The sequence below is a fragment of the Lycium barbarum genome, chromosome 3 (genome assembly GCF_019175385.1).
Source record: "Lycium barbarum isolate Lr01 chromosome 3, ASM1917538v2, whole genome shotgun sequence".
In the NCBI taxonomy this organism is placed as follows: domain Eukaryota; kingdom Viridiplantae; phylum Streptophyta; class Magnoliopsida; order Solanales; family Solanaceae; genus Lycium; species Lycium barbarum.
The window spans coordinates 144,842,285-144,867,010 of NC_083339.1; the positions used below are offsets into that span (position 1 = coordinate 144,842,285).

The following is a 24,726-nucleotide window of genomic DNA, read 5'->3' on the forward strand; positions in this document are numbered from 1 at the left end:
TATGTCATCAGCATAGGCTAGATGGTTAATGATAGGACCATTGTGATTCATGCTGAAAGGGGTGAAGTTTTCATTGAAGTTGAGATAGTTCAGCATTCTAGACAACAATTCAGACCCAATAATGAATAAAGATGGGGAGAGGGGATCACCTTGTTTTAGGCCATGAGAGGAACTAAAAAACCCAACTCTGGTGCCATTAATGAGAATAGAGTACCAGACATTGGCAATAATTCTCCAAATCATGTCAAGCCAGATACCAGAAAATCCAAACTTTTTCATAACACACATTAGGAATTTCCAAGACATTTTATCATATGCCTTGGCCATGTCAAGCTTCATAATCAAATTCCCACATTTGTTGTATTGCTTAATACTTTGAACAATTTCTTGAGCAAGAAGAACATTTTCAGTAATTAATCTACCTTTAATAAAGCCACTTTGATTTTCATAAATTATTCTTCCCAATAGAGGGTTAAGCCTATTAGAAAGAATTTTGGAAATGATTTTACAGGTGAAGTTACTCAAGCTAATAGGCCTAAGTTCAGAGAAGTTAGAGGGAGAATCAGTTTTAGGGATAAGAATCAGGCAAGAGTGAGAATAAAATTTAGTGAGTTTCTTCCCTCTAAAGAATTCCTGAACATAGTTCTTGATATCATCTTGGATAATATCCCAACATTTGTGAAAAAACATACCTGAGTAGCCATCGGGCCCTGCTGCACTGGAAACACTCATACTGAAAACTGCATTCTTAATCTCATCAACATTAGGGATTGTAGTAAGTTTGTTGTTGTCTTCATCTGTAATACAAGGGTTAATATAATCCAATAAGTTAAAATCATTAAAATCATGAGGAGTGTTAAAGAGTTTTCCAAAGTGATGGATTGCAGCTTTTGCAATCTTGTCATTTCCTTGGACCCATCTGTTTCTGTGATTTTTGATTCCGTGGAGTTGAATTCTGTTTCTTCTTTGTCTGATGACACTATGGAAGTACTTAGTGTTGGAATCTCCATCTTCAAACCATCTTGTTTGCGCTTTCTGTTTCAACAAATTATCTTGAAGGTTCATCCATCTAATGTATTCTGCTTGCCCTTTATTAAGATCTTCCCTGCTCATATCATTGCTATTTAGTAGATCAGCTTCTTCCAAGTCATGCATTTTGATCTCCCATTCATTCACATGATCATAAACATTACCCACCACATTCTTAGACCAGTGGCTGAGTTTCTTGTTGAGGAGCTTAAGTTTCTGCTGTAGGATCCATTGAGCATTTCCTGTGATGTTAGTGTTCCAGCTATTCTTCACCAGTTGCATGAAAGAAGGCTGATCAACCCAAAAATCCAAAAATTTAAAGTATTTGACACCTCTCTGGGAACTGTCATAACACTTAAGTAAGAGAGGTTTATGATCGGACCCGGCTCTAGAAAGGTGTCTGACAGTATTAGTTTGAAATAAGGTAGCCCACTCGTCGTTGATGAAAACTCTGTCAAGTCTCTTCCAAATTCTCTTCCTTGGTGTCCTATTATTGCACCAAGTGAATTTGGGCCCAATGTAACCCAAGTCTGAGACCTCACAAGCATCCATGCAACTACTAAAATCAAAACTTTTATACATTCTATGAGGTCTTCCTCCAAGTTTCTCATCAGGATATAGGATGACATTAAAGTCTCCACTAATACACCATGGCCCCTGAATAAGATGGTGAACTCTTTCCAAATCCTCCCAAAGATCTTTCCTTTCCAATGCAGTGCATTTAGCATATACTGCAGTAATGAAGATATCCTTGCCAGTGTTGGAGTTGTGCATCTTGATAGTGATCTGTTGATCAGTGTTGTCAATAACAGAGGTGTTGTAATTTCCAGCCCAAAAAAGCCAAATTTGGCCATTCAAATTGGAGAGACTATGTTGAAAACCAAAGTATTTCATATATTTCTCAATTTTGCTCATATTCAAGAATGGTTCTAAAATAGCAACAAAATCAACTTTATGAACTTTGATAAGATTCTTAAGCCTGTGATTGGATTTTTTTGTCCTTACTCCTCTAATGTTCCAAAAGATTGTATTAATCATGGAAATTAGACAGAGTTCTTTGTTTCCTTTGCTTTAGCAGCATTGGTGTTGTCTTCTTTCTTTTTCTTACCTCCCTTCTTGTTCCGGCTTTTTTTGTTATTAACAGGAGAGAAACCAATATTATCTTCCATATTTTGCTGTTGTTGTAGTTGCTCTTCAAGTATAACCACGACTACTCTATTTGGGGATGTAACCTCGATATAATCCAATCCTGGCATATTCTTGATCACAGAGGGAAGGCTATCTGACTTCTCCATAGTATTGTCCACGTGTGTTTGTGAATCCACACTCTGGTTGATACTATCATTATTGTTAGCAGGTACCTGATGTTTATCATTAGAAGAGCTACATGTATTACCATTGCTGATATTGATTGTATCACCGTCCTTCTTCTCGTCCCGTTGATCTAAGCCATTTTGATCCACTCCTTCTTTACTACCTTCATTCGGTTCCTTCACTTTGTCATCATTTGGATTAACGGGAATACTGGGAGTAGCATCATTCTTGTCATTATTTGTATTTATAGGATCAGTTGTAGTATCCTCATGATTTTTGTTCTTCAGGGTAGGTTTAGTATAGATTTTCCTGTTCCTATATTTACCAACCTGTTGAACAATGTTGGGCTTGAGAAACACTTTGGATTTCTTTTTGGGAAGCTTTTTTTTGTTTTGTTTTTTTCTTGTTGGTGTTGGTCCTATCTTTAATATTAGTTTCAGCCACTCGATTAGTTTGGAACTCATTGCCTGGATGATCTTTCTTATCTACACCATTCACTGTATTCTTCATAATATCCATATTCACTTGATTCTTCTTGAATTCAACATTTCCAGCACTATTGCTACTGCTAGTTATTTCCTCCATGGCCTTAGCAAGTTCATCACCTTTGTCATTAATAATATTGACCCCATTCTCAGTATCCATAGTTTGCATATCAACTTTTTGTTTTTCAGCAGCCTTTTTCTTTTCTAGTACTCTGCAATCAGCCATCATATGCCCTAATTTTCGACAATGTCTGCAATACTTAGGAATCCCTTCATATTCCAATTTTTGCATATAACCATATTGTGGAGCGTTTTCATGAACCAGACCAATGTAAACAGCCTCAGGTTGAGGCTTGAGAAGGTCTATTTCTACTCTCACTTTGGCCATGCTTGGCCTAGTTCTACCTTTAGTAGCCATATCCATTTCCAGCGGAGTACCAACAGAGCTAACAATTTGTTTAAGGTAATGCCAAGTGTGTAAATGGAAGGGGAGTTTAGGGAGAAGAACCCATACTGGAGCAATAGGCAAATCTTCCTCGGGTTTGAAATTCGGTGACCATTTTTGTAGCCACATTTGTTGTCCCTCGATTTCAATCACCCTTCTGTACCAAACGACATTGAAATCCTCCTCATTTGTGAAATCAAGAAAAACATTGAAGTTATCATAAACCCCAATCGTAGTTGTCCCCTTAGTTTTGATTAATTCTTTGAATTTTGAGCGAAGTTTGTCAATTTGGGGCCTAGGTTTAAGGAACCTGCCCACCATGGTTAATCTACACTCATTGGCCATGATTCCGTAATATTCAGAAGCCGTAAACATCACAGCTGGAGCACCATTGTGAGTAGTATGCATAGCTGTGACTGATTCCTTGAGTTGTCGAGCATCCATGGCTGTCGAGTGGGGTGAAATGATTGTAGCAGCATATGAGTTTTTTGGTGAAATTGTTTCAGTAGATGGGCTCGCCCCTTGAAGAGGAGCAGTTTCGCCGTCCTGACGCGCCTTTCTGGCTGCGTCCGGCGGGTCCATAAGGACGGCGCGTGGGCAGTTCTGGTTTATCTTGTATCCGTTGAGAGGAAGAGTTTAGAGTGCTATGGTGGTCCTTTTCTAATTAAGTGTAGTTCCACTATTGAGTTCTCACAAGCAATATAGACAACCTCTTTTACTATTGGAGAAAAGGACCAAAATCATACATATTCTTTCACATGGAGCACTAATAGTACATTATGTTTGCATAAGTGGTGCACTTTTAGTCAAACTCCCAAATAAATTTAACGGAAAAGAACAAAAATGCCCCTGAACTTTTAGAAAAGGTATAAAAATACCCTTTATTCATCTATTTTGCTAAAACTACCCCTCAATTCAATTTTTTGGCTCATTTATTCCCCTTGACTAACGGACAACACTATTTTTTTAAAAATAAATAAATAAATTGCACATGACATTTTATTACTGAAAAATTAATTTATTCTTTTAAAAAGAAATCTGAAAAATCGTTATTTGTAGAATAAGGAAAAATAATTTTTCAACATCCATTTATTTAAAAAACAAATGTAGTAATATATATATATATATATATATATATATATATATATATATATATATATATATATATAAAAAAGGATTTTCATTAAAACATGTGGAATTTTTTTAAGTTTGGAAAACTTTTTTTAACGGGTGGAAACCCCTTTTTTTTTTTTAGAAAATTCAATTTTTAAATCTGAAAAACTGATAGTTTTTTTAAGTAAAATGTGCAAAACTAATACTCCATAATTTTCTTCTAGATTTAAAAAAAATATAGTTTTCTGGTTTTTTTTTAAACACAGTTTTTCCATAAAAAATTTAATTTTTTCAGATTTTTATAAAAATCCAATTTTTCACATTTTGAAAAGAAAAAAAAATTAGTGTTGTCTGTTAGTCAAGGTTTTACTCGATAAAAAAAAGTTTTCCAAATTTAAAAAAAAATCAAATTTAAAAAAATTCCAAGGTTTCAGATTTCTTTTTAAAAGAATAAATCAATTTTTCAGTAATAAAATGTCATGTGCAATTTTTTTTTTTTAAAAAAAAAATTAGTGTTGTCCGTTAGTCAAGGGGAATAAATAAGCCAAAAAGTTGAATTGAGGGGTAGTTTTAGCAAAATAGATGAATAAAAGGTATTTTTATACCTTTTCTAAAAGTTCAGGGGCATTTTTGTTCTTTTCCGTTAAATTTATTTAGGAGTTTGACTAAAAGTGCACCGCTTATGCAAACATAATGTACTATTAGTGCTCCATGTGAAAAAATATGTATGATTTTGATCCAAATCTAAAGATTATGGATGATTTTGGTCCTTTTCTCTTTACTATTGAGCATTGACTAATTAGACTTCTCCAATTTCACCGTAAACGATTGAAAAGAAATAATAATAAAAAAAAGGTATCTAAAAGTAAACGATACAAACAAAGCTGACTAGTTATTTCATTTCCCTTTAATAAAAAGGTGGTAAAGGAGAAATAAGAAAAAATACAGCTCAAAACACACACAAATAAATAAAGAGTGAGAAAGCGATAGTACAAAAACTCCATCGACAACCTCATTCCGCCTGTCTATATTTAAAAATTTTCTGCTCATCATTTTTTTCATAAGAGAAAGCTAAGTAAACAGTTACACTCTCCATTTTCCTTAAGCTTTCTACAACTAAAAACCCTAAGCACAACAACATCTTATACTAACACTGAAAAACCAAAAGTTACCGTTTTTTTTTTTTTAAATTAGAGATGGCCTTTGAGCCACCGTCTCTAATTTCATGTGCGATCTAATATTATTCACCAAAATGTACCTGAATTGTACGAAAATGAGTTGTTAAGACAGGAAGAAAAATCGTTTTTGTAATTTGCATTGGCCCAATTAGTTATTAAACAGAGCAGCCTGGAGATAATTTATTTTATTTTCAGCAACATTACTAATGGCTTCCATGGGAAAGGGAGGGACGGAGAAGGTAAAGAGATGTTTGAGGACTATATATTTCATGGTTGTGATGTTGGCGTCGCTGCTAATGGTATCGGCGCCAGTGATGGTGTCAATAGGGGATTTTGTGGTTACTAGCATGTTCGTTTCTAGTTTTACGTGCCTAAGATGTTACAGTTTTAAAGAGCATTGGCACAGATATGCGTTCAAAACTTCATTGACGGATATTCCTCTCGTTTCGATCATGAGATCTCTTATCATCACCTGTACGTGCTTATTTACCATTTCCTTTTCAATTATTTTCCTAGTTAGTGCCTGTTTTACATAATTCTGAGCATCCTCTTGTATTCATGCTTGCTCCTTCTAGTTTTACCTTTTTTTTCTCTCATTTGTAGTTTTCCAGTTTGATTGGAATTTTAGGTTATTGTCTCAGTATACTTGAAGTTTGATGTGTATTTTGGGTTGGTAACTCCAATTGCAATATATTGAAATATGTTACTGAGCTAGATAATGTTGTGAAACTTGAAAAAAGAGTTTTTGAAGTTGTGTTTCAAGTTGTTTTTGAACATGCATTTTACTTGAAAAAATTTGAAGTTTTGTGAGTATAAGAAAAATTTCACCCAAAAACCGGTCCAGACCCATTTTTGGAACTTGAAAGTTTTTCTTCAATTTTTTTTTCAAAACTGATCAAATTCCATGGACAAACAGTGTTTTCAATTTTTTCTCAAAAAAAAAAAAGCTTCCAAAATCTATGGCCAAACGGGAGCTGAAAGTTAAAATCATTTTCGCCTAGACTTGCCCTTCTTCTTCTATGGAGATTTAATATTGTTTTCTTTACTGGATTTTGTGTTTAAGTATTAGTTCCAAATGTGTTGATGTTATGATTCAAATTGGAATTGGTTCTTAGGAGTACTTGTTATTTGGCTATTTTTGCCTCTGGAACTAATCCATATTAGATTTTGATGATAGGTGTTTATTCTATGTGTGATGGACCTGCTCTTTCACATGGACCATATCTCGGAACTGCTACACTCTGTTCCATTATATCCATTATTCTTGTTTCCATAAAGGCGAGTGTTTTTTCTGGAAATTCATACATGGAGGCTGAAGCTTCATCTTCTATTGAGCAAAAGCTTCACTTGGAAAAGTCATGGGGGATGCCTGTGTTGTTTCTATCATCTATAGTCTTTGCTGTTGGACATATTGTTGTTGCCTATAGAACAAGCTGTCGAGCTAGGAGGAAACTCTTGTTTCACCGAATTGACCCCGAAGCTGTAAGTTGTTATGTTTTTCTCCTTCTAGTTTCCTTATCTTATTGGACACATTTAATCCTTGATGATACCAACTGGACGGTTCTGGTTTGCATTTCTTTGAAAGAAGCTAACTACTTTTCCATGAAATACTTGCGATTTGTCCAAGATAATGTTAACCATGTGAAGATAATCACTGGTTTTGGTTTATTGATTTACTCATTGACCAAAGAAGCAATTTAATGGAACCTATAAGTTTGTAACAATTGATTTATTGGAAATGACAGGTCCTTCCTTGTAAAGTTGTTTTCTCTGCATACAATAAGCTACCACGGTCTCCAACTCCTTCTGCTGGGAAAGGATCAAAATGTGATAGTGGAATGAGGAGGAAACTTGCAGGATCAGCTCGTGAGGACGGGGAAATCCCTGCCAAACTGCTTGCTGATGTTGACAGCTTATTTATTTCTTGCTCAGGGCTTACTCTTCATTACAAACTTAGGTTGCCTGGATCACCTTGCCGTTCTTTGTCCTCCACAGCCCATGTAGACAGGCCACTAAGTCTTTTATCAAATGTGGATTATCGTATTCGGAGGAGCTACAGTAGTCAATATCCTGCAAACTGTCTCTCCACACCTTTATTAGATGGCTTTCACCTGTCTGAAGAAATGCCTAATCTCAACCTAGATGAAGTTGGTGATGGAGATGCAGTTAATAGGTCGGGGTCTCCTCGTCCTATACAAGATCTGGAAGGTAATGATCAGTTTGGAATTGTTTTGGTACATGGTTTTGGTGGTGGGGTCTTCTCTTGGAGAAATGTGATGGGAGTACTAGCTCAGCAGGTAGGTTGTGCAGTCACTGCCTTTGACAGGCCAGGATGGGGATTGACATCTAGGCCTTTCCGAACAGACTGGGAGGAGGATCATTTGCCCAATCCCTACACGATTGATGCTCAGGTAATGTCTCACTTTCCAATTTTATGTTTTGATGGACTATTTTCAGCATGAAACCAAACAAGAGAGGTGGCTGTAATGAATTGAAAATAAATAACAGTGGAATTACCGGGGTTTTTTTTTTTTTTTTTTTTTTTGGTGGGGGGTGGGGGGCAATGAAAAGTGAATTACCCATTGAAGCTGCAAGCACCAGAAGAATGAGTCTGTAAGCTTTAGCACATATGTTAAACAGAGTGTTCAAGGCTCTAATTTGTAGGAGCTTATGTATATAAGTGTAATGCAATGCATGTGTTGTACTATATATGTAGGGTGTTTCTTTAACTATGAGAACAGATGGCATCTGAAAATATCCTTTTACAATTAGTATTAGAGAATCTGATTGTTGGGCTATAGACCTATAGCTGTCCTTCATTCAGACAGATAGTGTAATGACATAAGGGCTATTGTTTTCCTTTTAAATGTCTTGGCTTTTCTTTTTTAACAGTTGAAATTTCACTTGTCAGGTTGACCTGCTTCTGTCCTTCTGTTCAGAGATGGGTTTTACTTCAGTTGTACTTGTTGGCCATGATGATGGTGGACTGCTTGCACTAAAGGCTGCACAAAGAGTCCAGTCATCCACAAATTTTAATGATGTGAGTGGTCGGGGTGTGTGTTTTAACATGTTTTAGTTGGCACCTGGTAAAATTATGATTCATCTTGAGAAAATATGTCCGTAGCCCGCTTTTTGGCATATGCTTATACATTTATATCATCGTTGAAGAAGAGTGTGTTAAATCTTGTGTGCCTTAGTTTTGACAGGGTGTTCAAATTTCTGATATAGAGTTGTTCATTGCTTTGACTATTTTACTACTTTTGCCTTCTATATTAGGTTAAGATCAAGGGGATTGTATTATTGGGTGTTAGCTTGTCAAGAGAACTGGTTCCTGCCTTCGCAAGAGTATTATTACGCACTTCACTTGGAAAAAAGCACTTGGTCCGTCCTCTTTTGCGAACAGAAATTACTCAAGTTGTTAATAGACGAGCATGGTATGACGCAACGAAGTTGACAACTGAGGTTTTGAGCTTTTACAAGGTATGGTTTCTTATTCTTTAAATGTTAAGTGTGCTAATCTTTTGTTTGATTGACAAGAACCCTCTAAATCTGTTGTCTATAAATTTCATATCTTCATTTGGTGTATCCTGGGATGCATGATGTCATAGCCCTCCTTAATATAGACTCTTTGAATGAGCTGCTTATTATTTATTGTTGAGTGGAAGTTGGGAAGAAAAAGAAAAGGAGGTGTAGGGCACATAACAGTTTCATCAATCTTCTCTTTGATGGTTTTTCAGCTCTGCACACATATTAGATGATTCAGTTCAATATACATATTCATGTTCAAGGAGCTTCTACAACGTGTGGTTATCTGCCCTTCATTTCCTTTCCTTTTTCTTCCTAACCTCCACTCAATAATAAATAACCAGAGAAAATAGTATTTGTGGGGGTTCAACATTTGATATGGATGAACTGAAACCATTATGGAAAAGTTTTAGGAGATCAACAGTTCTGGATTCCCTTATATATGTGTAATAGATTGTCATCGTCAAGATGGAAGTACTTGCCACTTCCGGCATACAAGATGCCTATAATTTTTTTGCGAAATGGTTTCAGGCCTCTTCTTTCGGCATCTCTAGACTCTTTATGTGTATCATATTCCAATCTTAATTCTTTCTGCTTGTGTATGTAATCAGGCACCATTATGTGTGGAAGGTTGGGATGAAGCCCTCCATGAGATAGGGAAACAATCATATGAGACAGTCCTCTCCCCAGAAAAGGCAGCAGCATTGCTAAAAGCAGTTGAAAGTTTGCCAGTTTTGGTGATTGGGGGAGCTGAAGATGCACTTGTATCTTTGAAGTCTGTTCAAGCTATGGCTTCAAAACTTGTAAATTCTGTGAGTTGTCTCAATCTCTCTATATCCATCTCTGCAGCTGTAGTCTATTGTATGTCATTATCTAACTCTGTGTCATGCGTTGGTTTTCACAATAGAAGCTGAATTACTTGATCTAGATCAGTGAAACTGGTTATACCCTTGATTAATTATTTACTAATTTTTCCTTACACAGTCCGGAAAAGTTCAAAACCAAACACCACCTCGTATGAGTATTCTTGCCTCATGTATGATTTTACTCATCAGTAACACGCCTCTTACCGGGGAACTTTAAAAAGTTAGTGTAATTGAACTAATTGAAATTGGGACTACCAAAGCCATTAAGCCACTATAACCCCTGAACATTGATCTATAAAGCAGAAAATTAAACTGAAGATCCATAGTGTCTAAAAGATTATTATCAATGTGGTGATAATCACCAAAGATATTGGAGAATTGAGCTGACAGCACAAAAGGACACAGAGATCACAGCTTAGTGTTGATTTTCTTTTTGTTTTTCTTTACTGACTTCTAATTGTTTCAAGGATGTCCTGAATGACGCATTTATTCTGTTGAAAATCCTGTTTCACCGTGTAGACTTGTATGCACATAATATTGATAATGCGTAGCGAATATAAATACTTGTACCATCTGAGAATGAAATTGAAACAACATTTTATGAGCTTGCTTCAGATAAAATCATAATGTTGTTAGAGTCTCAGGCTATTAACTGTGATATCTATTTAACGTACAGAGACTGGTTGCAATATCGGGGTGTGGTCATCTTCCGCATGAGGAGTGTCCCAAGGCATTGTTAGCGGCTATGTCACCCTTCATCAATAGAATTTTAGTTGAACAACTGCAACACCAATAGGGTGCTCTCTGTCAAGTCAAGCAGCATCCTGTGGATTTATTAATATCTTTTTGTATTTTGCTTTATAAAATTTACTCGGAAGGTAGCCCATCTTTAGGTAGTCTTGCTGATAGTTTGGAGCTCTGCTTTAGAGCTTTTAGTTAGAGTTTCACCGATTCTTAAGCTTGTTTTACTAGTTTCTCTTATCCTTGGTTATGTCATCTGCCACATAAGGAGTGGGAGATAACTTTCTGTGTACATTCTTTCAGCAGTAAAGTGCAGCTTATTTCTCCAAGGTGGATCTATTTCCATCTCTCTTCCCTCATTTGTGTTCTTTTACCTGAAAACCATGGTTGAGTAGAAGACAAATTGCTGTTTTGAGATCATGTGTTCCATCATTATGTCTCAAGTAAATGTACTTGGTCACCTATGATGATGATACCTTTACTTGTCGAGAAACATTGTTCATTCCCATTAATATCCTCTGACTAAACATCCGTGTCAATAATCTCTGCCACTACTTTCCCTCTAAAGGTAAACTTCACCAATTTTATTGAGAGTTAGATTTTCTTATAATCTCGCTGGAGTTTCTTTGTACTATACTGTGATGTGCTCTGCCCCATTGTCATTTTTTGCATTCCACCATTATGTAGTAAAACATTTTCAGATGCTTGACAGGGTATCAACCAGCTACAAAGTTATCGTCATTCCATTAAACCGGTACAAAAGGTGATTCGACCAACTTATCGTATAATTGCAAGAAAATCATGAAAATTTGATGAAACTGGCTGGAAATCATCCTATTCCATATTTCCATGAAAACTATTATTTTAAACTAGAAAAAGTTGCCTGATCCAAATAAATTACCCTGGCGGAAACACGACCCGTGACATTAAAAAAATTAACAAGCCTTCAAAGCTCCCCAAACCGAGGTTAAGTAGCTAAAAATTCCCAACCTCTTTTCCTATACAAACAGATGAGTGCGCAGAGAATAATTCTTCACCAAAAGATATTTATATCTCAATGCCAAGCAATGCACGAAGACAAAACGTCACGTATAAAATTTGCTGCTCATTGAAACAAACAGGCACCATATTGAATTTTTAGTACTTAGTATTTCCCTGAATTTTAGCCTTGTTACAGAATTACCTTTTTATACTCGGAGTTCCGAGTGGTTCCTCAAAGCAATTTCGTATCCAAGGCACGACATGAACTTGAGAAGCGAATCACATAGATAATTCACCACACATCCATACACAAAAGAAGGCTAATGAAATCGTCTAAAAGCTGGGAACTACTTTCGATTGAGATGGCGGCGAAAGGGTTTTCTGTACAGCACCTACTATTCGTATTATATACAAGGAAAAAGTATTTTCACATTTGCACTTTGTATAATACTACTGTAAGATCACCGGCTGCTATCCCTGACACTCGACTTCGAGGTCTCTTTGCATGATGTTAGAAAGAGAAATTCCTTCCGTGTGGAAAAATTGTACTGTTTTTATTATATTTAAACCTGACTTAAGATCTGTGGAGAAGTAGAGAAATGCTTTAAGTTTAAAGAATATGAGTCTTATGATAAATTATAACTTATCAGGGACCTTGTTTGAAAGTATTTACTTGGAAAGATCATTTCACAATATTCTTGTAATTCAGAGGAGTCCAATAAGGTCAAAAACGAAATAATGAAAACTCTGCACGTTTGCAAGTTCTCATTTCATTAGTACTTAAGGCTCAGGTAGTGTTCTGATAATTTTCTAGGATATAGTACCTTTTTGGAGAACATCTATTGAAATGTTTTCAGAAAACAACTTATGTTTGGAAGGCCGTCTTTTAAAAACATTTTTATAAAATCATCGTGTTTAGATTGTGTCTTATTCTTGAAACAACCTCTAAAGCAACGTGTATTAATACTAACAAAAAAAATTATACCACAGCAGAAATATTACATTTTGAAACAAGAAAACCTATGAATAACAGAAAAAAGATTTACCGCGAATGTTATGGATGATAAAACATGTCAAAACTCATTAAAACGAAGGGCTAAAGAGATAAAAGTTGCTCCACAAGCTTGTGAGTAATAATGATGTTAGGTTTGATAATCTTTCGGTTTTATCCGAAATAAAAGACTAACGATTTTGTTTGTCATTCAATAATTTGATATTATCAAGATGTGATCCCAAAAGTGTTTAGTTTGGATAAGAAGAAAGGGTATATCAGAATGAATATTCAGGCCCCACCATCGGTCACACTCTTCTGATAATTTTAGGCCAAGAAGTTGATTGCTACTATTGTTATAGGCTTATTGGCATCAGAGGAAGAAAAGTATGCCATTGAAAACATCAACAACTCACTAATAGCTATTCGATCTTTTAGTCCTGCTAATTACACACTAAAATGATGAGCACTCACCAATCCAGGTTACTATGCTTACTATTGTATGCATAATGATCTTGAAAAGAAAGTCTATAAAAAGGAGGGGGAAAGCGTATAAAACTGCTCTCGTGATGCAATATCCAGATCTAGCAATCATTATATTCCATCGTAGATGCAGCGAGCAAAAACTTTAACAAGCACAAGACAGCAAAAAGACCATGACAACAGCTCAATCCCAAATTTTATAGGTGTTTGACCATTTCTATTTTACTTGACCACAGCGGCATCAAATTCCTCATGAAGCAAATCCATGACTAACTCTCATCATGACTAAGAATCACATATGCTCTGACACTCCACCCCAAAAAACAAAAAACTTTCTCCGACCAAAATGTCAGTGGCAATAGAGGCTACTGCCACTGGCGACAGGAAGACGAAAGAAGGAAAACTGGAAGCACAATGCCTACTCCATAACAGCAACAGACGACCTGCAAACTAGATCAATTGTTCGCTTCACCCTATCACATAGACAAGAGCTACATGCTTCATCAGATCCATAAGCAGCATAATCAGAGAAGTGCAAGGACGGAAAAATCAGATTCCGGAGTACCCCACGCACCGGTCTTCTTGACCACAGGTCCTGAGAATTCAACCAGCGATTAATTAGGCATATAAAATAACTTAAAGGCATATAAGTTCAAATGACCCTGTGGATAAAGTAGATCACAAAGATGTATTGAAATGAGAAAACAGAGGACGGACAACAGATGAAGAGCCTGTTTGGATTGGCTTATTTTAGGTGCTTTTAAGCAAAAATAGCTTTCAAGTACTTTTGTAGTGTTTGGGTAAGACAAAAAAAGGGCTTTAAGGCACTTGTTTTTAAGCCAAAATAACAAAAACAAGTTATTCCTTACTTTATAAGCCCATCCAAACAGGCTCTAAGACCTTAAGAAGCGAAGTGGTCATAGCCCAAAACAAAATAAAGGAACCAAAACATGAGAGGAAGATGGTAAATGCAACTATGAGACACAATTCGACAACAAAGGTAAAAACTAGGTGCCTGACCAACTTTCATGTCTTGAGCACGAATAGAAGTACAAACTTTTTTTTTCTTCAATTTAACATAGTGCGCTAGAAGATTCACAAAAGAAAATCATCAATTGTCATACTATGTGACTTCAAAATTATAAAGAATACAAAGCCTGGAAGTATGTATGATTTCATGCCAGCATAATGAAGTGATGATAAACCAAGATACAAACACCCAAACTAAGCTTGACCATCAAATGTTACATGTTGCCAGGCACCTAATAGATACTCGATAAGATTCATATTTGACACCAGCATGTGTCCTTATCACCAGCTTGAGCGATACTTCAAGAGGTGTCTACAGGTATCAAATCATGGCTAGGAACCAAAAACTAAAGATTAATCTTTTCAGAAATCATACTTAGCCTTACGTTAAGAGCTTTTTATTTGTAAGTTTTTTGGTGCAAACTGGTTTTTGACTATGTTGCTCGGACTCTTCACTTTTGGTGCCACACCTGTGGGATCCATACCCGATCTGATCAACCAATTTTGGGTACTTTACCAAAACCGAGGGAGAAATCCGGGCAGATTCAATGATGAGTTGCTCGGACTCTCCAGAAATGCTGCCGCACCCATGTCGGATCCTCCAAAAATACACTCTTTTCCTTTCTTTTCTTTGTTTTTTTGCCTCTTGTCTTCTCGTTTCTGCACTAGGAAACCTCCGCCAGTGGGTTTCCGGCGGTAAACAGTATTCCGTCGATGAACAGTGCTCCGGTGTGAACAGTACTCCGGCGTGGAACAGGTTTTTTTATTTTTTGTTTTGAAATTGTTTTCACCTGGAGTTGGTACCTCTGGTGGCTCATATTAATTCATGTGTCTTTTAACCTTGTTAAATCTTGCCTGCTACACATTCTTGACTCTTGACTTAAAATTCTTGCCTTTATTCCTTTAGCTTATAGTGCTATCTTTCTTGTCATAGTAACCTGACTTGCATATAGTCTCTTGATAACTGTGCTTTAGTATTGATTCTTGTTTGTTTTAGATAAATCTTTGATTTGCTTTTATTCCCCTTAGTGGCTATAGTGAGTGATGGTAGACTAGGATCATGTTCTCGGTCGGGGACGGGGGCTACGGTTAGAGGGGGTAAGTGGGGTCAGGGAGCGTCTAGGTTGAGAATAGGGTCCTGGAACATTGGGACTTTGACGGGGAAGTCCATAGAGCTAGTTAAGATTCTTAAGGAGAGGAAGATTAATATAGCTTGCATCCAGGAGACCAAATGGGTAGGATCTAAAGCTAAGGATGTGGACGGGTATAAGTCATGGTTCTCGGGTAAGTCAATCTATATGAATGGGGTAGGTATTTTAGTAGATAGTGAGCTAAGGGACCAGGCCGTAGAGGTTAAGAGGGTAAATGACCGGATGATGGCGGTTAAGTTAGTTGTGGAAGGGTTTACCTTGAACATTATTAGTGCTTACGCGCCACAAGCGGGCTTGGACGAGGAGGAGAAGAGGCGCTTCTGGGAGGATTTGGATGAAGTGGTGGGAGGTATACCGCCCACCGAGAAGTTATTCATAGGGGGAGATTTCAATGGACACATCGGCTCAACCTCGGGGGGTTATGATGATGAGCATGGAGGTTTCGGCCTCGGAGTCAGGAATGGAGGAGGAGTCTCACTTCTGGATTTCGCTAAAGCCTTTGGATTGGTAGTAGCCAACTCGCGTTTCCCGAAGAGGGAGCAGCACTTGGTAACCTTTCGTAGTTCGACGGCTGCGACGCAGATAGACTTTTTGCTCCTTAGAAAAGAGGATAAAGGTCTTTGTAAAGACTGTAAGGTCATTCCGGGTGAGAACCTTACGACCCAACATAAGCTTTTGGTGATGGATTTGGGGATTACGAGGAAGAAGAGGAAGAGGGTCGCGGATGACCTGCCAAGGATCAGGTGGGGGAGCCTGACTTTGTCGAGTGCCCAGGAGATGGGGGAGAAGTTGATGGCTATGGGGGCTAGGGAGAGTAGGGGGGATGCGAGCAGTATGTGAGATAGGACGGCGAGCTACATTAGGGAAACAGCTAGAGATGTCCTGGGAGTCTCGAGAGGTCGCCGTGGTAGACAACGTGGGGACTGGTGGTGGAATGGAGAAGTCCAGGGAAAGGTGGAAGCAAAGAAAGTGGCGTACGCGAGGTTGGTAGACAGCAAAGATGAGGAGGAGAAGCGGACGAATAGGGAATCGTATAAGATTGCGAGAAAGGAAGCAAAGTTGGCAGTTTCGACGGCAAAAACGACAGCTTTTGAACGTCTATATGCAGAACTAGAGGACAAAGACGGGAATAAGAAGTTGTTCAGGCTAGCCAAGGTGAGGGAGAGAAAGGCACAGGACTTGGATCAAGTAAAGTGCGTCAAGGACGAGGATGGCAAAGTATTGGTAGAGGAAGCTCTCATTAGACGGAGATGGCAGTCATACTTCCATAAACTCTTGAACGAGGAAGGTGAGAGAGACATTGTGTTGGGAGATTTGGAGTACTCTGAGAGGCGCCGCAACTTTGGGTATTGTAGGAGTATAAAGGTGGAGGAGGTTAAGGGTGTTGTTCGCAGGATGCGCAGGGGAAGAGCTACCGGTCCTGACGAGATCCCTGGGGAGTTTTGAAAGAGTGCGGGCAAGGCAGGTTTGGAGTGGTTGACTGGATTGTTTAATGTTATTTTTAAGACGGCGAAGATGCCTGAGGAATGGAGGTGGAGTATGATGGTCCCTTTGTATAAGAACAAAGATGAGATTCAAAGTTGCAACAACTATAGAGGGATCAAGCTGATAAGCCACACTATGAAGGTGTGGGAAAGGGTTGTGGAGATGAGGGTGAGAAGAGGCGTGCCCATTTCAGAGAACCAGTTCGGATTCATGTCGTGGCGCTCGACTACAAAAGCCATCCATCTTGTGAGGAGACTGGTGGAGCAGTATAGGGAGAGGAGGAAGGACCTGCACATGGTTTTCATCGACCTAGAAAAGGCTTACGACAAAGTGCCAAGAGAGGTTTTATGGAGATGCTTGGAGGCCAAAGGTGTGCCTGTAGCGTACACTAGGGCGATCAAGGACATGTACGAGGGAGCCAAGACCAGGGTAAGGACAGTGGGAGGAGACTCGGAGTACTTCCCAATGGAGATGGGGTTGCACCAAGGATCAGCTCTTAGCCCATTTTTATTTGCTCTAGTGATGGATTGTCTGACGCGGCGAATTCAAGGTGAGGTGCCATGATGTATGTTATTTGCGGATGACATAGTCTTGATCGACGAGACATGCAGCGAAGTGAACGCTAAGCTGGAGGTTTGGAGATAAACTCTGGAGTCTAAAGGGTTCAAGTTGAGTAGGACCAAGACAGAGTACATGGAATGCAAGTTCAGTGACGTGACACATGAGTCTGGCGTGGAAGTGAGGCTTGGTACCCAGGTCATCCCAAAGAAAAGAAGTTTTAAATATCCCGAGTCTGTTATACAAGAAAATGGGGATATTGATGATGATGTCTCACATCGTATTGGCGCAGGGTGGATGAAATGAAGGCTTGCTTCAGGAGTGCTGTGTGATAAGAAGGTGCCACTAAAACTTAAAGGCAGGTTCTACAAAGTGGTTGTGAGACCGACCTTGTTGTACGGGGCAGAGTGTTGGGCAGTCAAGAGCTCTCATGTCCAAAAGATGAAAGTTGCGGAAATGAGAATGCTGCGATGGATGTGTGGGCACACCAGGCGAGATAGGATTAGGAATGAAGATATCCGGGATAAAGTTGGAGTAGCATCAGTGGAGGACAAGATGAGGGAAGCGAGGCTGAGATGGTTTGGGCATGTGAGGAGGAGAGGCACAGACGCTCCAGTGCGGAGGTGTGAGAGGTTAGCTATGGATGGTTTCATAAGAGGTCGGGGTAGGCCGAAAAAGTATTGGGGAGAGGTGCTGAGACAGGACATGGCGCAGGTTCAGCTTACCGAGGACATGACCCTAGATAGAAGGTTTTGGAGGACTCAGATTAGGGTAGAGGGCTAGTAGGTAGTCGTTGTTTCGATCTATAGTTTATTGCCCTTTGTTTCTTGCTACTATATGTGGTTTCTTGTACTTCGATTATCTTATTTATCTGTGGTAGCTACTGTTCCCTTTTTTCAGACTGCTTTATTTTGACTTATTCGCTTTCTTTAGTTTCATTTGCATTTTGCTTTGAACTGCTTGTGCTTATCTAACCCTTCTCGTTGTGATTTCTCTTGAGCCAAGGGTCTTTCGGAAACAGCCTCCCTGTCTTCCGAGATAGGGGTATGGTCTGCGTACACTTTACCCTCCCCAGACCTCACATAGTGGGATTTCACTGGGTATGTTATTGTTGTTGTTGTTGTAGTCCGAGTAACATATTATTGATTACAACAAAAGCTATGGTGAAACTGAAGAAATTGGAATACCTTGTATATAGAAATTTATGTATCACCCCTTTTCCTTTTATCTCCTCTTGATCAATATTTTCTCCTCAAGTTTTCCACATAATATCTCATAATTTAGGTTTTATAACTCTATTTTTAGATATTTGAATTATTTTAGCCGAATCCCCGCACCCTAATCCATACTTGGATATGTATCCCCGAATCTTAAAATTTAGATCATGAAGGATCCGACCTCTAGATCCGCACCCGTATCGGACACCCGCACCCGAGTCTGAACAACCTAGGTTTTTGAACAGGATTCAGATTCCTTGTTATACATGAGGAATTTCACAAAATGTAACTATTCAGAGACACACTAGCTTAGTGCATTATCTAAGACAACTTATGCTTTTTATCCAAAAATCTTTTCACAAAGCACTAAATTCATTTCAGTGAGAAAATAAACTGTGTCTTTCCATAAGCAAAAAAGAGAAAAAAGGCTTGGGCTTGGCAACTTCCAAAATGATCCCAACAACGAACCTCGAACTGCAAACTAACTTCAATGAAGCTACTTACGAAGAAAATATCAACAATAAGGGTCTGATATCAGCAACTTGGCGCACTAAACTATCAAAATCCCCATAACAAGATATGCAGCTAGACCAAACAAAGTAAACGTCCTACCCTTTTTTTGTAAGTTAAACTGTTTTACTTTTTTAGCACTTAATGTAATAACATGACCAGACTCTACAACTCAATAAGCGCCGTTCGATATAATAGTTATAACTAAAACTGCAGATAAGGGGAAAAAAAAAAGATTGTTAACTCAAACAACTTTCCTATCACTTTGATAATTAGGTAATATCTGCATGCATATCTATTACTATATCTTTTTTTTTTAATCAGTATCATGCACAATATCAATACCAATTCACCTTCCTTCAATTAGAGCAGCAATATAATAAATAATTGCTGACAACCTGAACGCTGGATTCTAAGCCATATTCAATGGGTCTAATAATCAAAGGGGTAGCACAGTCTAGACAAAACTCCAACCGTACAATTAAATTTTGATCCTTCAAACATGAGGTATATTCCTTCCACAACGTAATATGACAATTAAACAGAATCAAGAAGCACAAAGAAGAATGCATACCACCGCATGGGTTTTTCTCAAACTATTGAGAGATTATAGGAGCTGCAGAGCTGAAGGAGTGCTGCTTGATTTGCTGCCTCAAGATTTTCTGTAATAAGCTGTGGATATGTTCCAGGGGAAAGAGCAGCAAGATTCGCCAAGGAAGCCACCAAATATTGCTTTGGGTCATTCACTTCCTTCAAAGGGTCCTCTTCTTTCTTCCCAGCATTATAAAGATGAACAAAAGTAGCATTATAACCCACAGTCTCCCCAAAGTCTGGAACTTCTGGCTCCTCCGACACTCTCTCTTCCTCCGGTCTAGAGAGAAGAGTAACAATACTGTCAAGCATTTTGCCCCGAACCTTGGAATCCAATAATGTTGAAGATTCACATATTAGTTTAGTTGAAGCAACTGAAGTCAGCTTGAGTTCAACAGATCCTGTGATTAGCTTGAGGTTAGGTACCCAAAATTGCTCCACAATGGTCTGAAATACATCCTTCTGAACAGCATTCATTGAAACCACGAGATTCTGTAACCCATGCTTGACCAAGAAAAAAGACATAAATATCACAAGATTCTTCAGAAACTTCACTGTTCTGCCATGCTGCAGCCGATTAAAAAGTGAAACCCAAATGTGGCCCACAAAAGGTGATATTACATCGTACCCAAGATTTTCAATAACCGTGTTGAGCACATAAAAACCTTGGTCATCTGTGCTGGGAGATGAAATCAGTGTATTGAAAATACCCAGAACATTAGACAGCCTGCCCTGCTGGTTAAGCTCATGGGGTGCCTTCCGAAGGAATGCTTGGAGCAATCGGACAAGAGCTGGAACATTTGCGGACTTTTTCCATGACTCAGGTAAAAGGAGAATCTCAAAAATCTGCACGTAGTGCTGAGGTAAAGGAGGTCTATTCAACTCAACAAGCTGAGCCAACAGCTGAAATGCATAAGGAAAGAATTCGCTCACATCATTAGCTAAGACCATCTGGAGGCCAGGGAAAAGGCTACCTTCAAAAGCAGATATAAGAGTAGGATCCCTCTCACAGGCTCTCCTAATAAGAACAGCTACTGATTCAAAGAGATAATGGTTGAAAACGGGATTCTTGGGGTTCTGGCAGACTCTGGTGAGAACATTTGTCAGACCAGTTATGCAAGCTGAGGCAACATCACGAGAAATTTCAGCAGCTCCAAGCACTCGCATGATACACTTCATTATATATTGATTCTCCTCCGATTCTGGCTTCTCCATGGCACTAAAAAGGTTAGTCATCAACACTAGCAAAAAAGGACTAATATCTGCCGCTGTATATCTTGCTCGTGTCCCATCATCTTTGACAAGCAACAGTTTCTCAATGCAACTCGCAGCATAAGAATGAACCACATTTGACTCTGAAGTAAGGAAGCGCACAACATCTGGAAGTAATGCCATAGCAACAGTCTTTGGCAGCTGATTTCTGAACATAGTAAAGAACTTCAATGCACCTGCCTTCAACATTGGAAAAGCACTCACATCCCTACTTTGCAACTCTGGTACAATAACTGACCCGAAAAAGTTCTCAACATCCACAAGATCAGTTGATACTGAACTACCACCTGCCTTTTTAGTGGCAAGTGAGACAACCAAATAGATAGCGCAATCCTTATATTTCCAATTTGCGTCTGGATTCTGAGAAAACAAGCCCAGACAATTTTTTATCTGAAGGGAAACCTTAGCCGTGACCTTATCTTTGTAATGCATGCCAATGCCCTTGAGTAGTTCACATGCAATCCTCCTCCTCGTGTCAAGATCACTCCCTTCCATATCCCTTCTAATAAACTCAATATAGTTCATTTCAAACAACTCCTCATCCTCGTCCCTCAGCATTACATTGGGAATAACAATACTCTGGCAAATCTGTTCCAAAATGTCATCTCTTTCAAACAAAGTATGATGAACACTAGTACTAACAGTGGTTAAAAACTTGATTGCAGTAACAGTAAGTCGTTCCCTACTAGACGATGCAGACGAAACCACAAGAAGACTCCATACAGCCTCCACAAACCCGCTTAAATACTTTTGAAACAATTCCTCCTCCTTCTCCATATAAAGACCAATATTTTCACAAACCGCAGCACGCAACCCATCAACAACAGCAAGGCCATCATTCCCACTATCCTCAAGCACGGGGTACTTCACAGTAAGATACTTCTTAAACTCAATCATCCACTCATCCATATGATCCTCGAAAAACTCGGGCAACTCTTGAAAATTCAATGAATAAAATATCCTACAGCACAACCTCTGAGACTCTACATACAACTTAAGCGTCGCAGCATTTGCACCAGACGCGACAGCCTGATCGATCAAACTAACAGTCCGTTTAAACACTTCCAAAAGCGGCTTCGCAAAGTTATCAAGACAGTATTTCAAATCAAGAAGCAACTCATTCGTCTTAAACTGATACCTAAACTTCTTAAACAAGGAATTAATCGTAGCCAACACACCGTTAACAGAAACATAATCATTCCCTCGCGTTAAGCTATCGAGATTGGCAACAAGCTCAGGCAACAAACTCTCCCACGCTTTCGGGAAATCATGTTTCCCAATAACCGCCAACGCCTCACTTAACTGTGACTGTATCTTAGGTGAAGACTTAAGCATGAGTGAAACAATTAAGCTCTTAATGAGTGCTTTTTCCGGGTCGGATATCGGGTTTAGGGCCGGAACATTGTGCTCTCTAGGTGGGGACGGCGCCCAACGGGCTTTTAAATGATTTTTAAAGTTAACGGCAGCAGATTGACGGATCTGTTCGTCAACGGAAGGTTCAGCTACTAAATGAAGAACTACAAGTCCATAGTTAGGTCTATCGGAAGCTTCGGAAAGTGCATTTTCAGCTTGACGGCGTGGTTCGGGTGACGGAGAGAGTGTGTTGAGGAAGCATTGGGAGAGGAATTGTGCCGTTTCAGTGTTCCATTCCATTTTCTAGGGTTTTACCGAAGAGTATTGTATTGAAAACGTATAGTATAGGGATAAAAATAGGGTTTTTTGGGGATTGAAAAGGAGGAAATGGAAATGGAAATGGAGATTGAGAAGAGTAGTACCTTTTTGGAGCGATGGATTTGAGATTGTGGCGGTGTGAGAGAAATGCAAACAGTTTGAAGGAACGACTTGAGTGATTAGGGGGGATTTTTGCAACTTAAGCTGGCTGTTTGTTTGTTAATGGGCCTGGGCTTATATTTTTTCTAATTGGGCCTCTCAGGTTTCCTTTTAGAGGTATTTATGGATAATAGCTACACTTTAAATTAATTACCTATATTATGTATTTAATTACCTACCGTACCTAATTACTATGTATTCATATACAAGGATAAAAAATACTATCAATTATTTCATTCTCACACAAAACTCTCTCTGTCTCTCTCCTTCGCCTGAATAGTATTGACTCCGCCGCTGTCGCCGGAAACTAAAGAAACTGTGTGAATTCTCCGTCTCTAGTTTAATCCAAGTTGGCCTTTGTGATCCAATTCCAGTGGTTACAAGGTTTTCATTCATCACCGGCGACATGAATCCAGTATAGTCTCCCCCACCGCCACCGAAAATAGAGTTCCTGTCGGAGAAGAAACATTAAATCGGTAGCATATATAACTTCCGGCGACCACACCGGCCAGATCTGAAATGGATTTTCTTATATCTGAGCATGTACAACCTCTGTTCCCCCTATCTTCTCAATTTCATGTTCTTTAGTGCAAAATCCAGAGAAAAAAGTGACGAACTTGAAGAAAGGTTGAGGAAACTAGAAGAAGCTTCGGAGAGGAAAGCTTCTCAGATCTGGACGGATACCGGAATTCATGGCTTCTTCTCCTTGTTTTATCTTAGATCTGAGTGTATTAGAATGTGTTCGATTTTTTTTTTCTTTGTATACATATGTTGTATTTTAAATTTGAGTGTATTCGTTATTTTTTCCTCTATACACATAGTTTTTCTCATATCAAAACTAGATGTATTTCATTCTATGTGTTGTTTGAATGATCTATATACATATGTTTGTATACAATTTTTTGGAGTAAATACAGTGTATTTGAAATTTTGCATCTGCAATTTTGTTGAAATACATTCAAATACAGTCAAATGCATTCAACTTTGCAACGCCAGTGGTAACCTTGCTGATTGGAGCTCGAATAATTCAACTACAGCCAAAACAAAAGGATATATCAATATATAAATACAATAAAACACACAGCTCCGTCGTGTATTTAAATGCACTGGAATACAATCATTTTGAAGACACATGTATTCAGAGAAATTAAATTTGCATGTATTCAAATACAGTCAAATACACGTGACATCAGATAAGGTTGGATACAACTGAACAATATATTCAAATACAATGAATTTGCCATAAACTAGCTACAAATTGTAAATTGATAAAAGGTAGCTACTAATTGTCAATAACCCGTAAAAGGTAGTTATTCTTGTAAGTTGCCCTTCCTTTTACTTCTCATGGACTGGGCTATAGCTACTACGTCAAAGTAGCAAGTGTACGATAGCCAATTTTAGGGATGTAATTGCACGGTTTTCCCTTCAAACGGTTCGTCAATTTTTATCTAACCTTTTGTCTTATTTTTTCTTGAGCCGTGTGTCTTTCAAAAACAGTCTTCCTACATTCCAAGGCGGGGTAAGGTCTGCTTACACTCTACCCTCTCCAGACCCCACGTATGGAATTACACTGGGTATGTTGTTGTTGCCCTTCAAATGGACTGGTCTTTAAGCTTTTCCCCTTCAAATGGGCTGGTCTTTATTTTTTTCCCTTGAAAATCGAACTTACGCCTAGCGGGGCATAAGTTATTTAAGGGCGCCAGCATAACTTGTGAATATTATAATGCGTGACCCTCTAGACATAAATTCGATTTTAAAGGGCAAAATTAAAGAGCAGCCCATTTGAAGGACAAAAATTAAAGACCTAACACAAAATAGGGACAAAAGTGCAAATGAGACTTTAACTGGACTGCGTTATAGCCACTGCGTCTAAGGGGCAAGTGCACGGAGCCAAGTGTAGGACCTCAATTTAAGACATAACCGAAGTTTATA

At 38.5% G+C, this 24,726-nt stretch overlaps 3 protein-coding genes across 3 annotated transcripts; 1 reads left to right on the plus strand and 2 right to left on the minus strand.

Moving 5' to 3' along the window:
* Positions 1 to 2,072: 2,072 nt before the first annotated feature.
* Positions 2,073 to 3,717, minus strand: LOC132631524 (uncharacterized). Its single transcript, XM_060347095.1, has 2 exons — positions 2,788 to 3,717; positions 2,073 to 2,672 (listed from the first exon to the last, which is right to left on the minus strand). Exons 1-2 carry the CDS (start codon positions 3,715 to 3,717, stop codon positions 2,073 to 2,075), a joined length of 1,530 nt encoding a protein of 509 aa, XP_060203078.1.
* A 1,670-nt stretch (positions 3,718 to 5,387) lies between these two features.
* On the plus strand, positions 5,388 to 11,025 carry LOC132633318 (uncharacterized). Its single transcript, XM_060349643.1, has 7 exons — positions 5,388 to 6,038; positions 6,742 to 7,046; positions 7,310 to 7,975; positions 8,476 to 8,604; positions 8,841 to 9,044; positions 9,701 to 9,901; positions 10,632 to 11,025. Exons 1-7 carry the CDS (start codon positions 5,771 to 5,773, stop codon positions 10,749 to 10,751), a joined length of 1,893 nt encoding a protein of 630 aa, XP_060205626.1. The 5' UTR covers positions 5,388 to 5,770; the 3' UTR covers positions 10,752 to 11,025.
* Positions 11,026 to 13,240: 2,215 nt separating this feature from the next.
* Positions 13,241 to 22,816, minus strand: LOC132633319 (exportin-2-like). Its single transcript, XM_060349644.1, has 2 exons — positions 19,676 to 22,816; positions 13,241 to 13,746 (listed from the first exon to the last, which is right to left on the minus strand). Exon 1 carries the CDS (start codon positions 22,615 to 22,617, stop codon positions 19,693 to 19,695), a length of 2,925 nt encoding a protein of 974 aa, XP_060205627.1. The 5' UTR covers positions 22,618 to 22,816; the 3' UTR covers positions 13,241 to 13,746; positions 19,676 to 19,692.
* Positions 22,817 to 24,726: the final 1,910 nt, after the last annotated feature.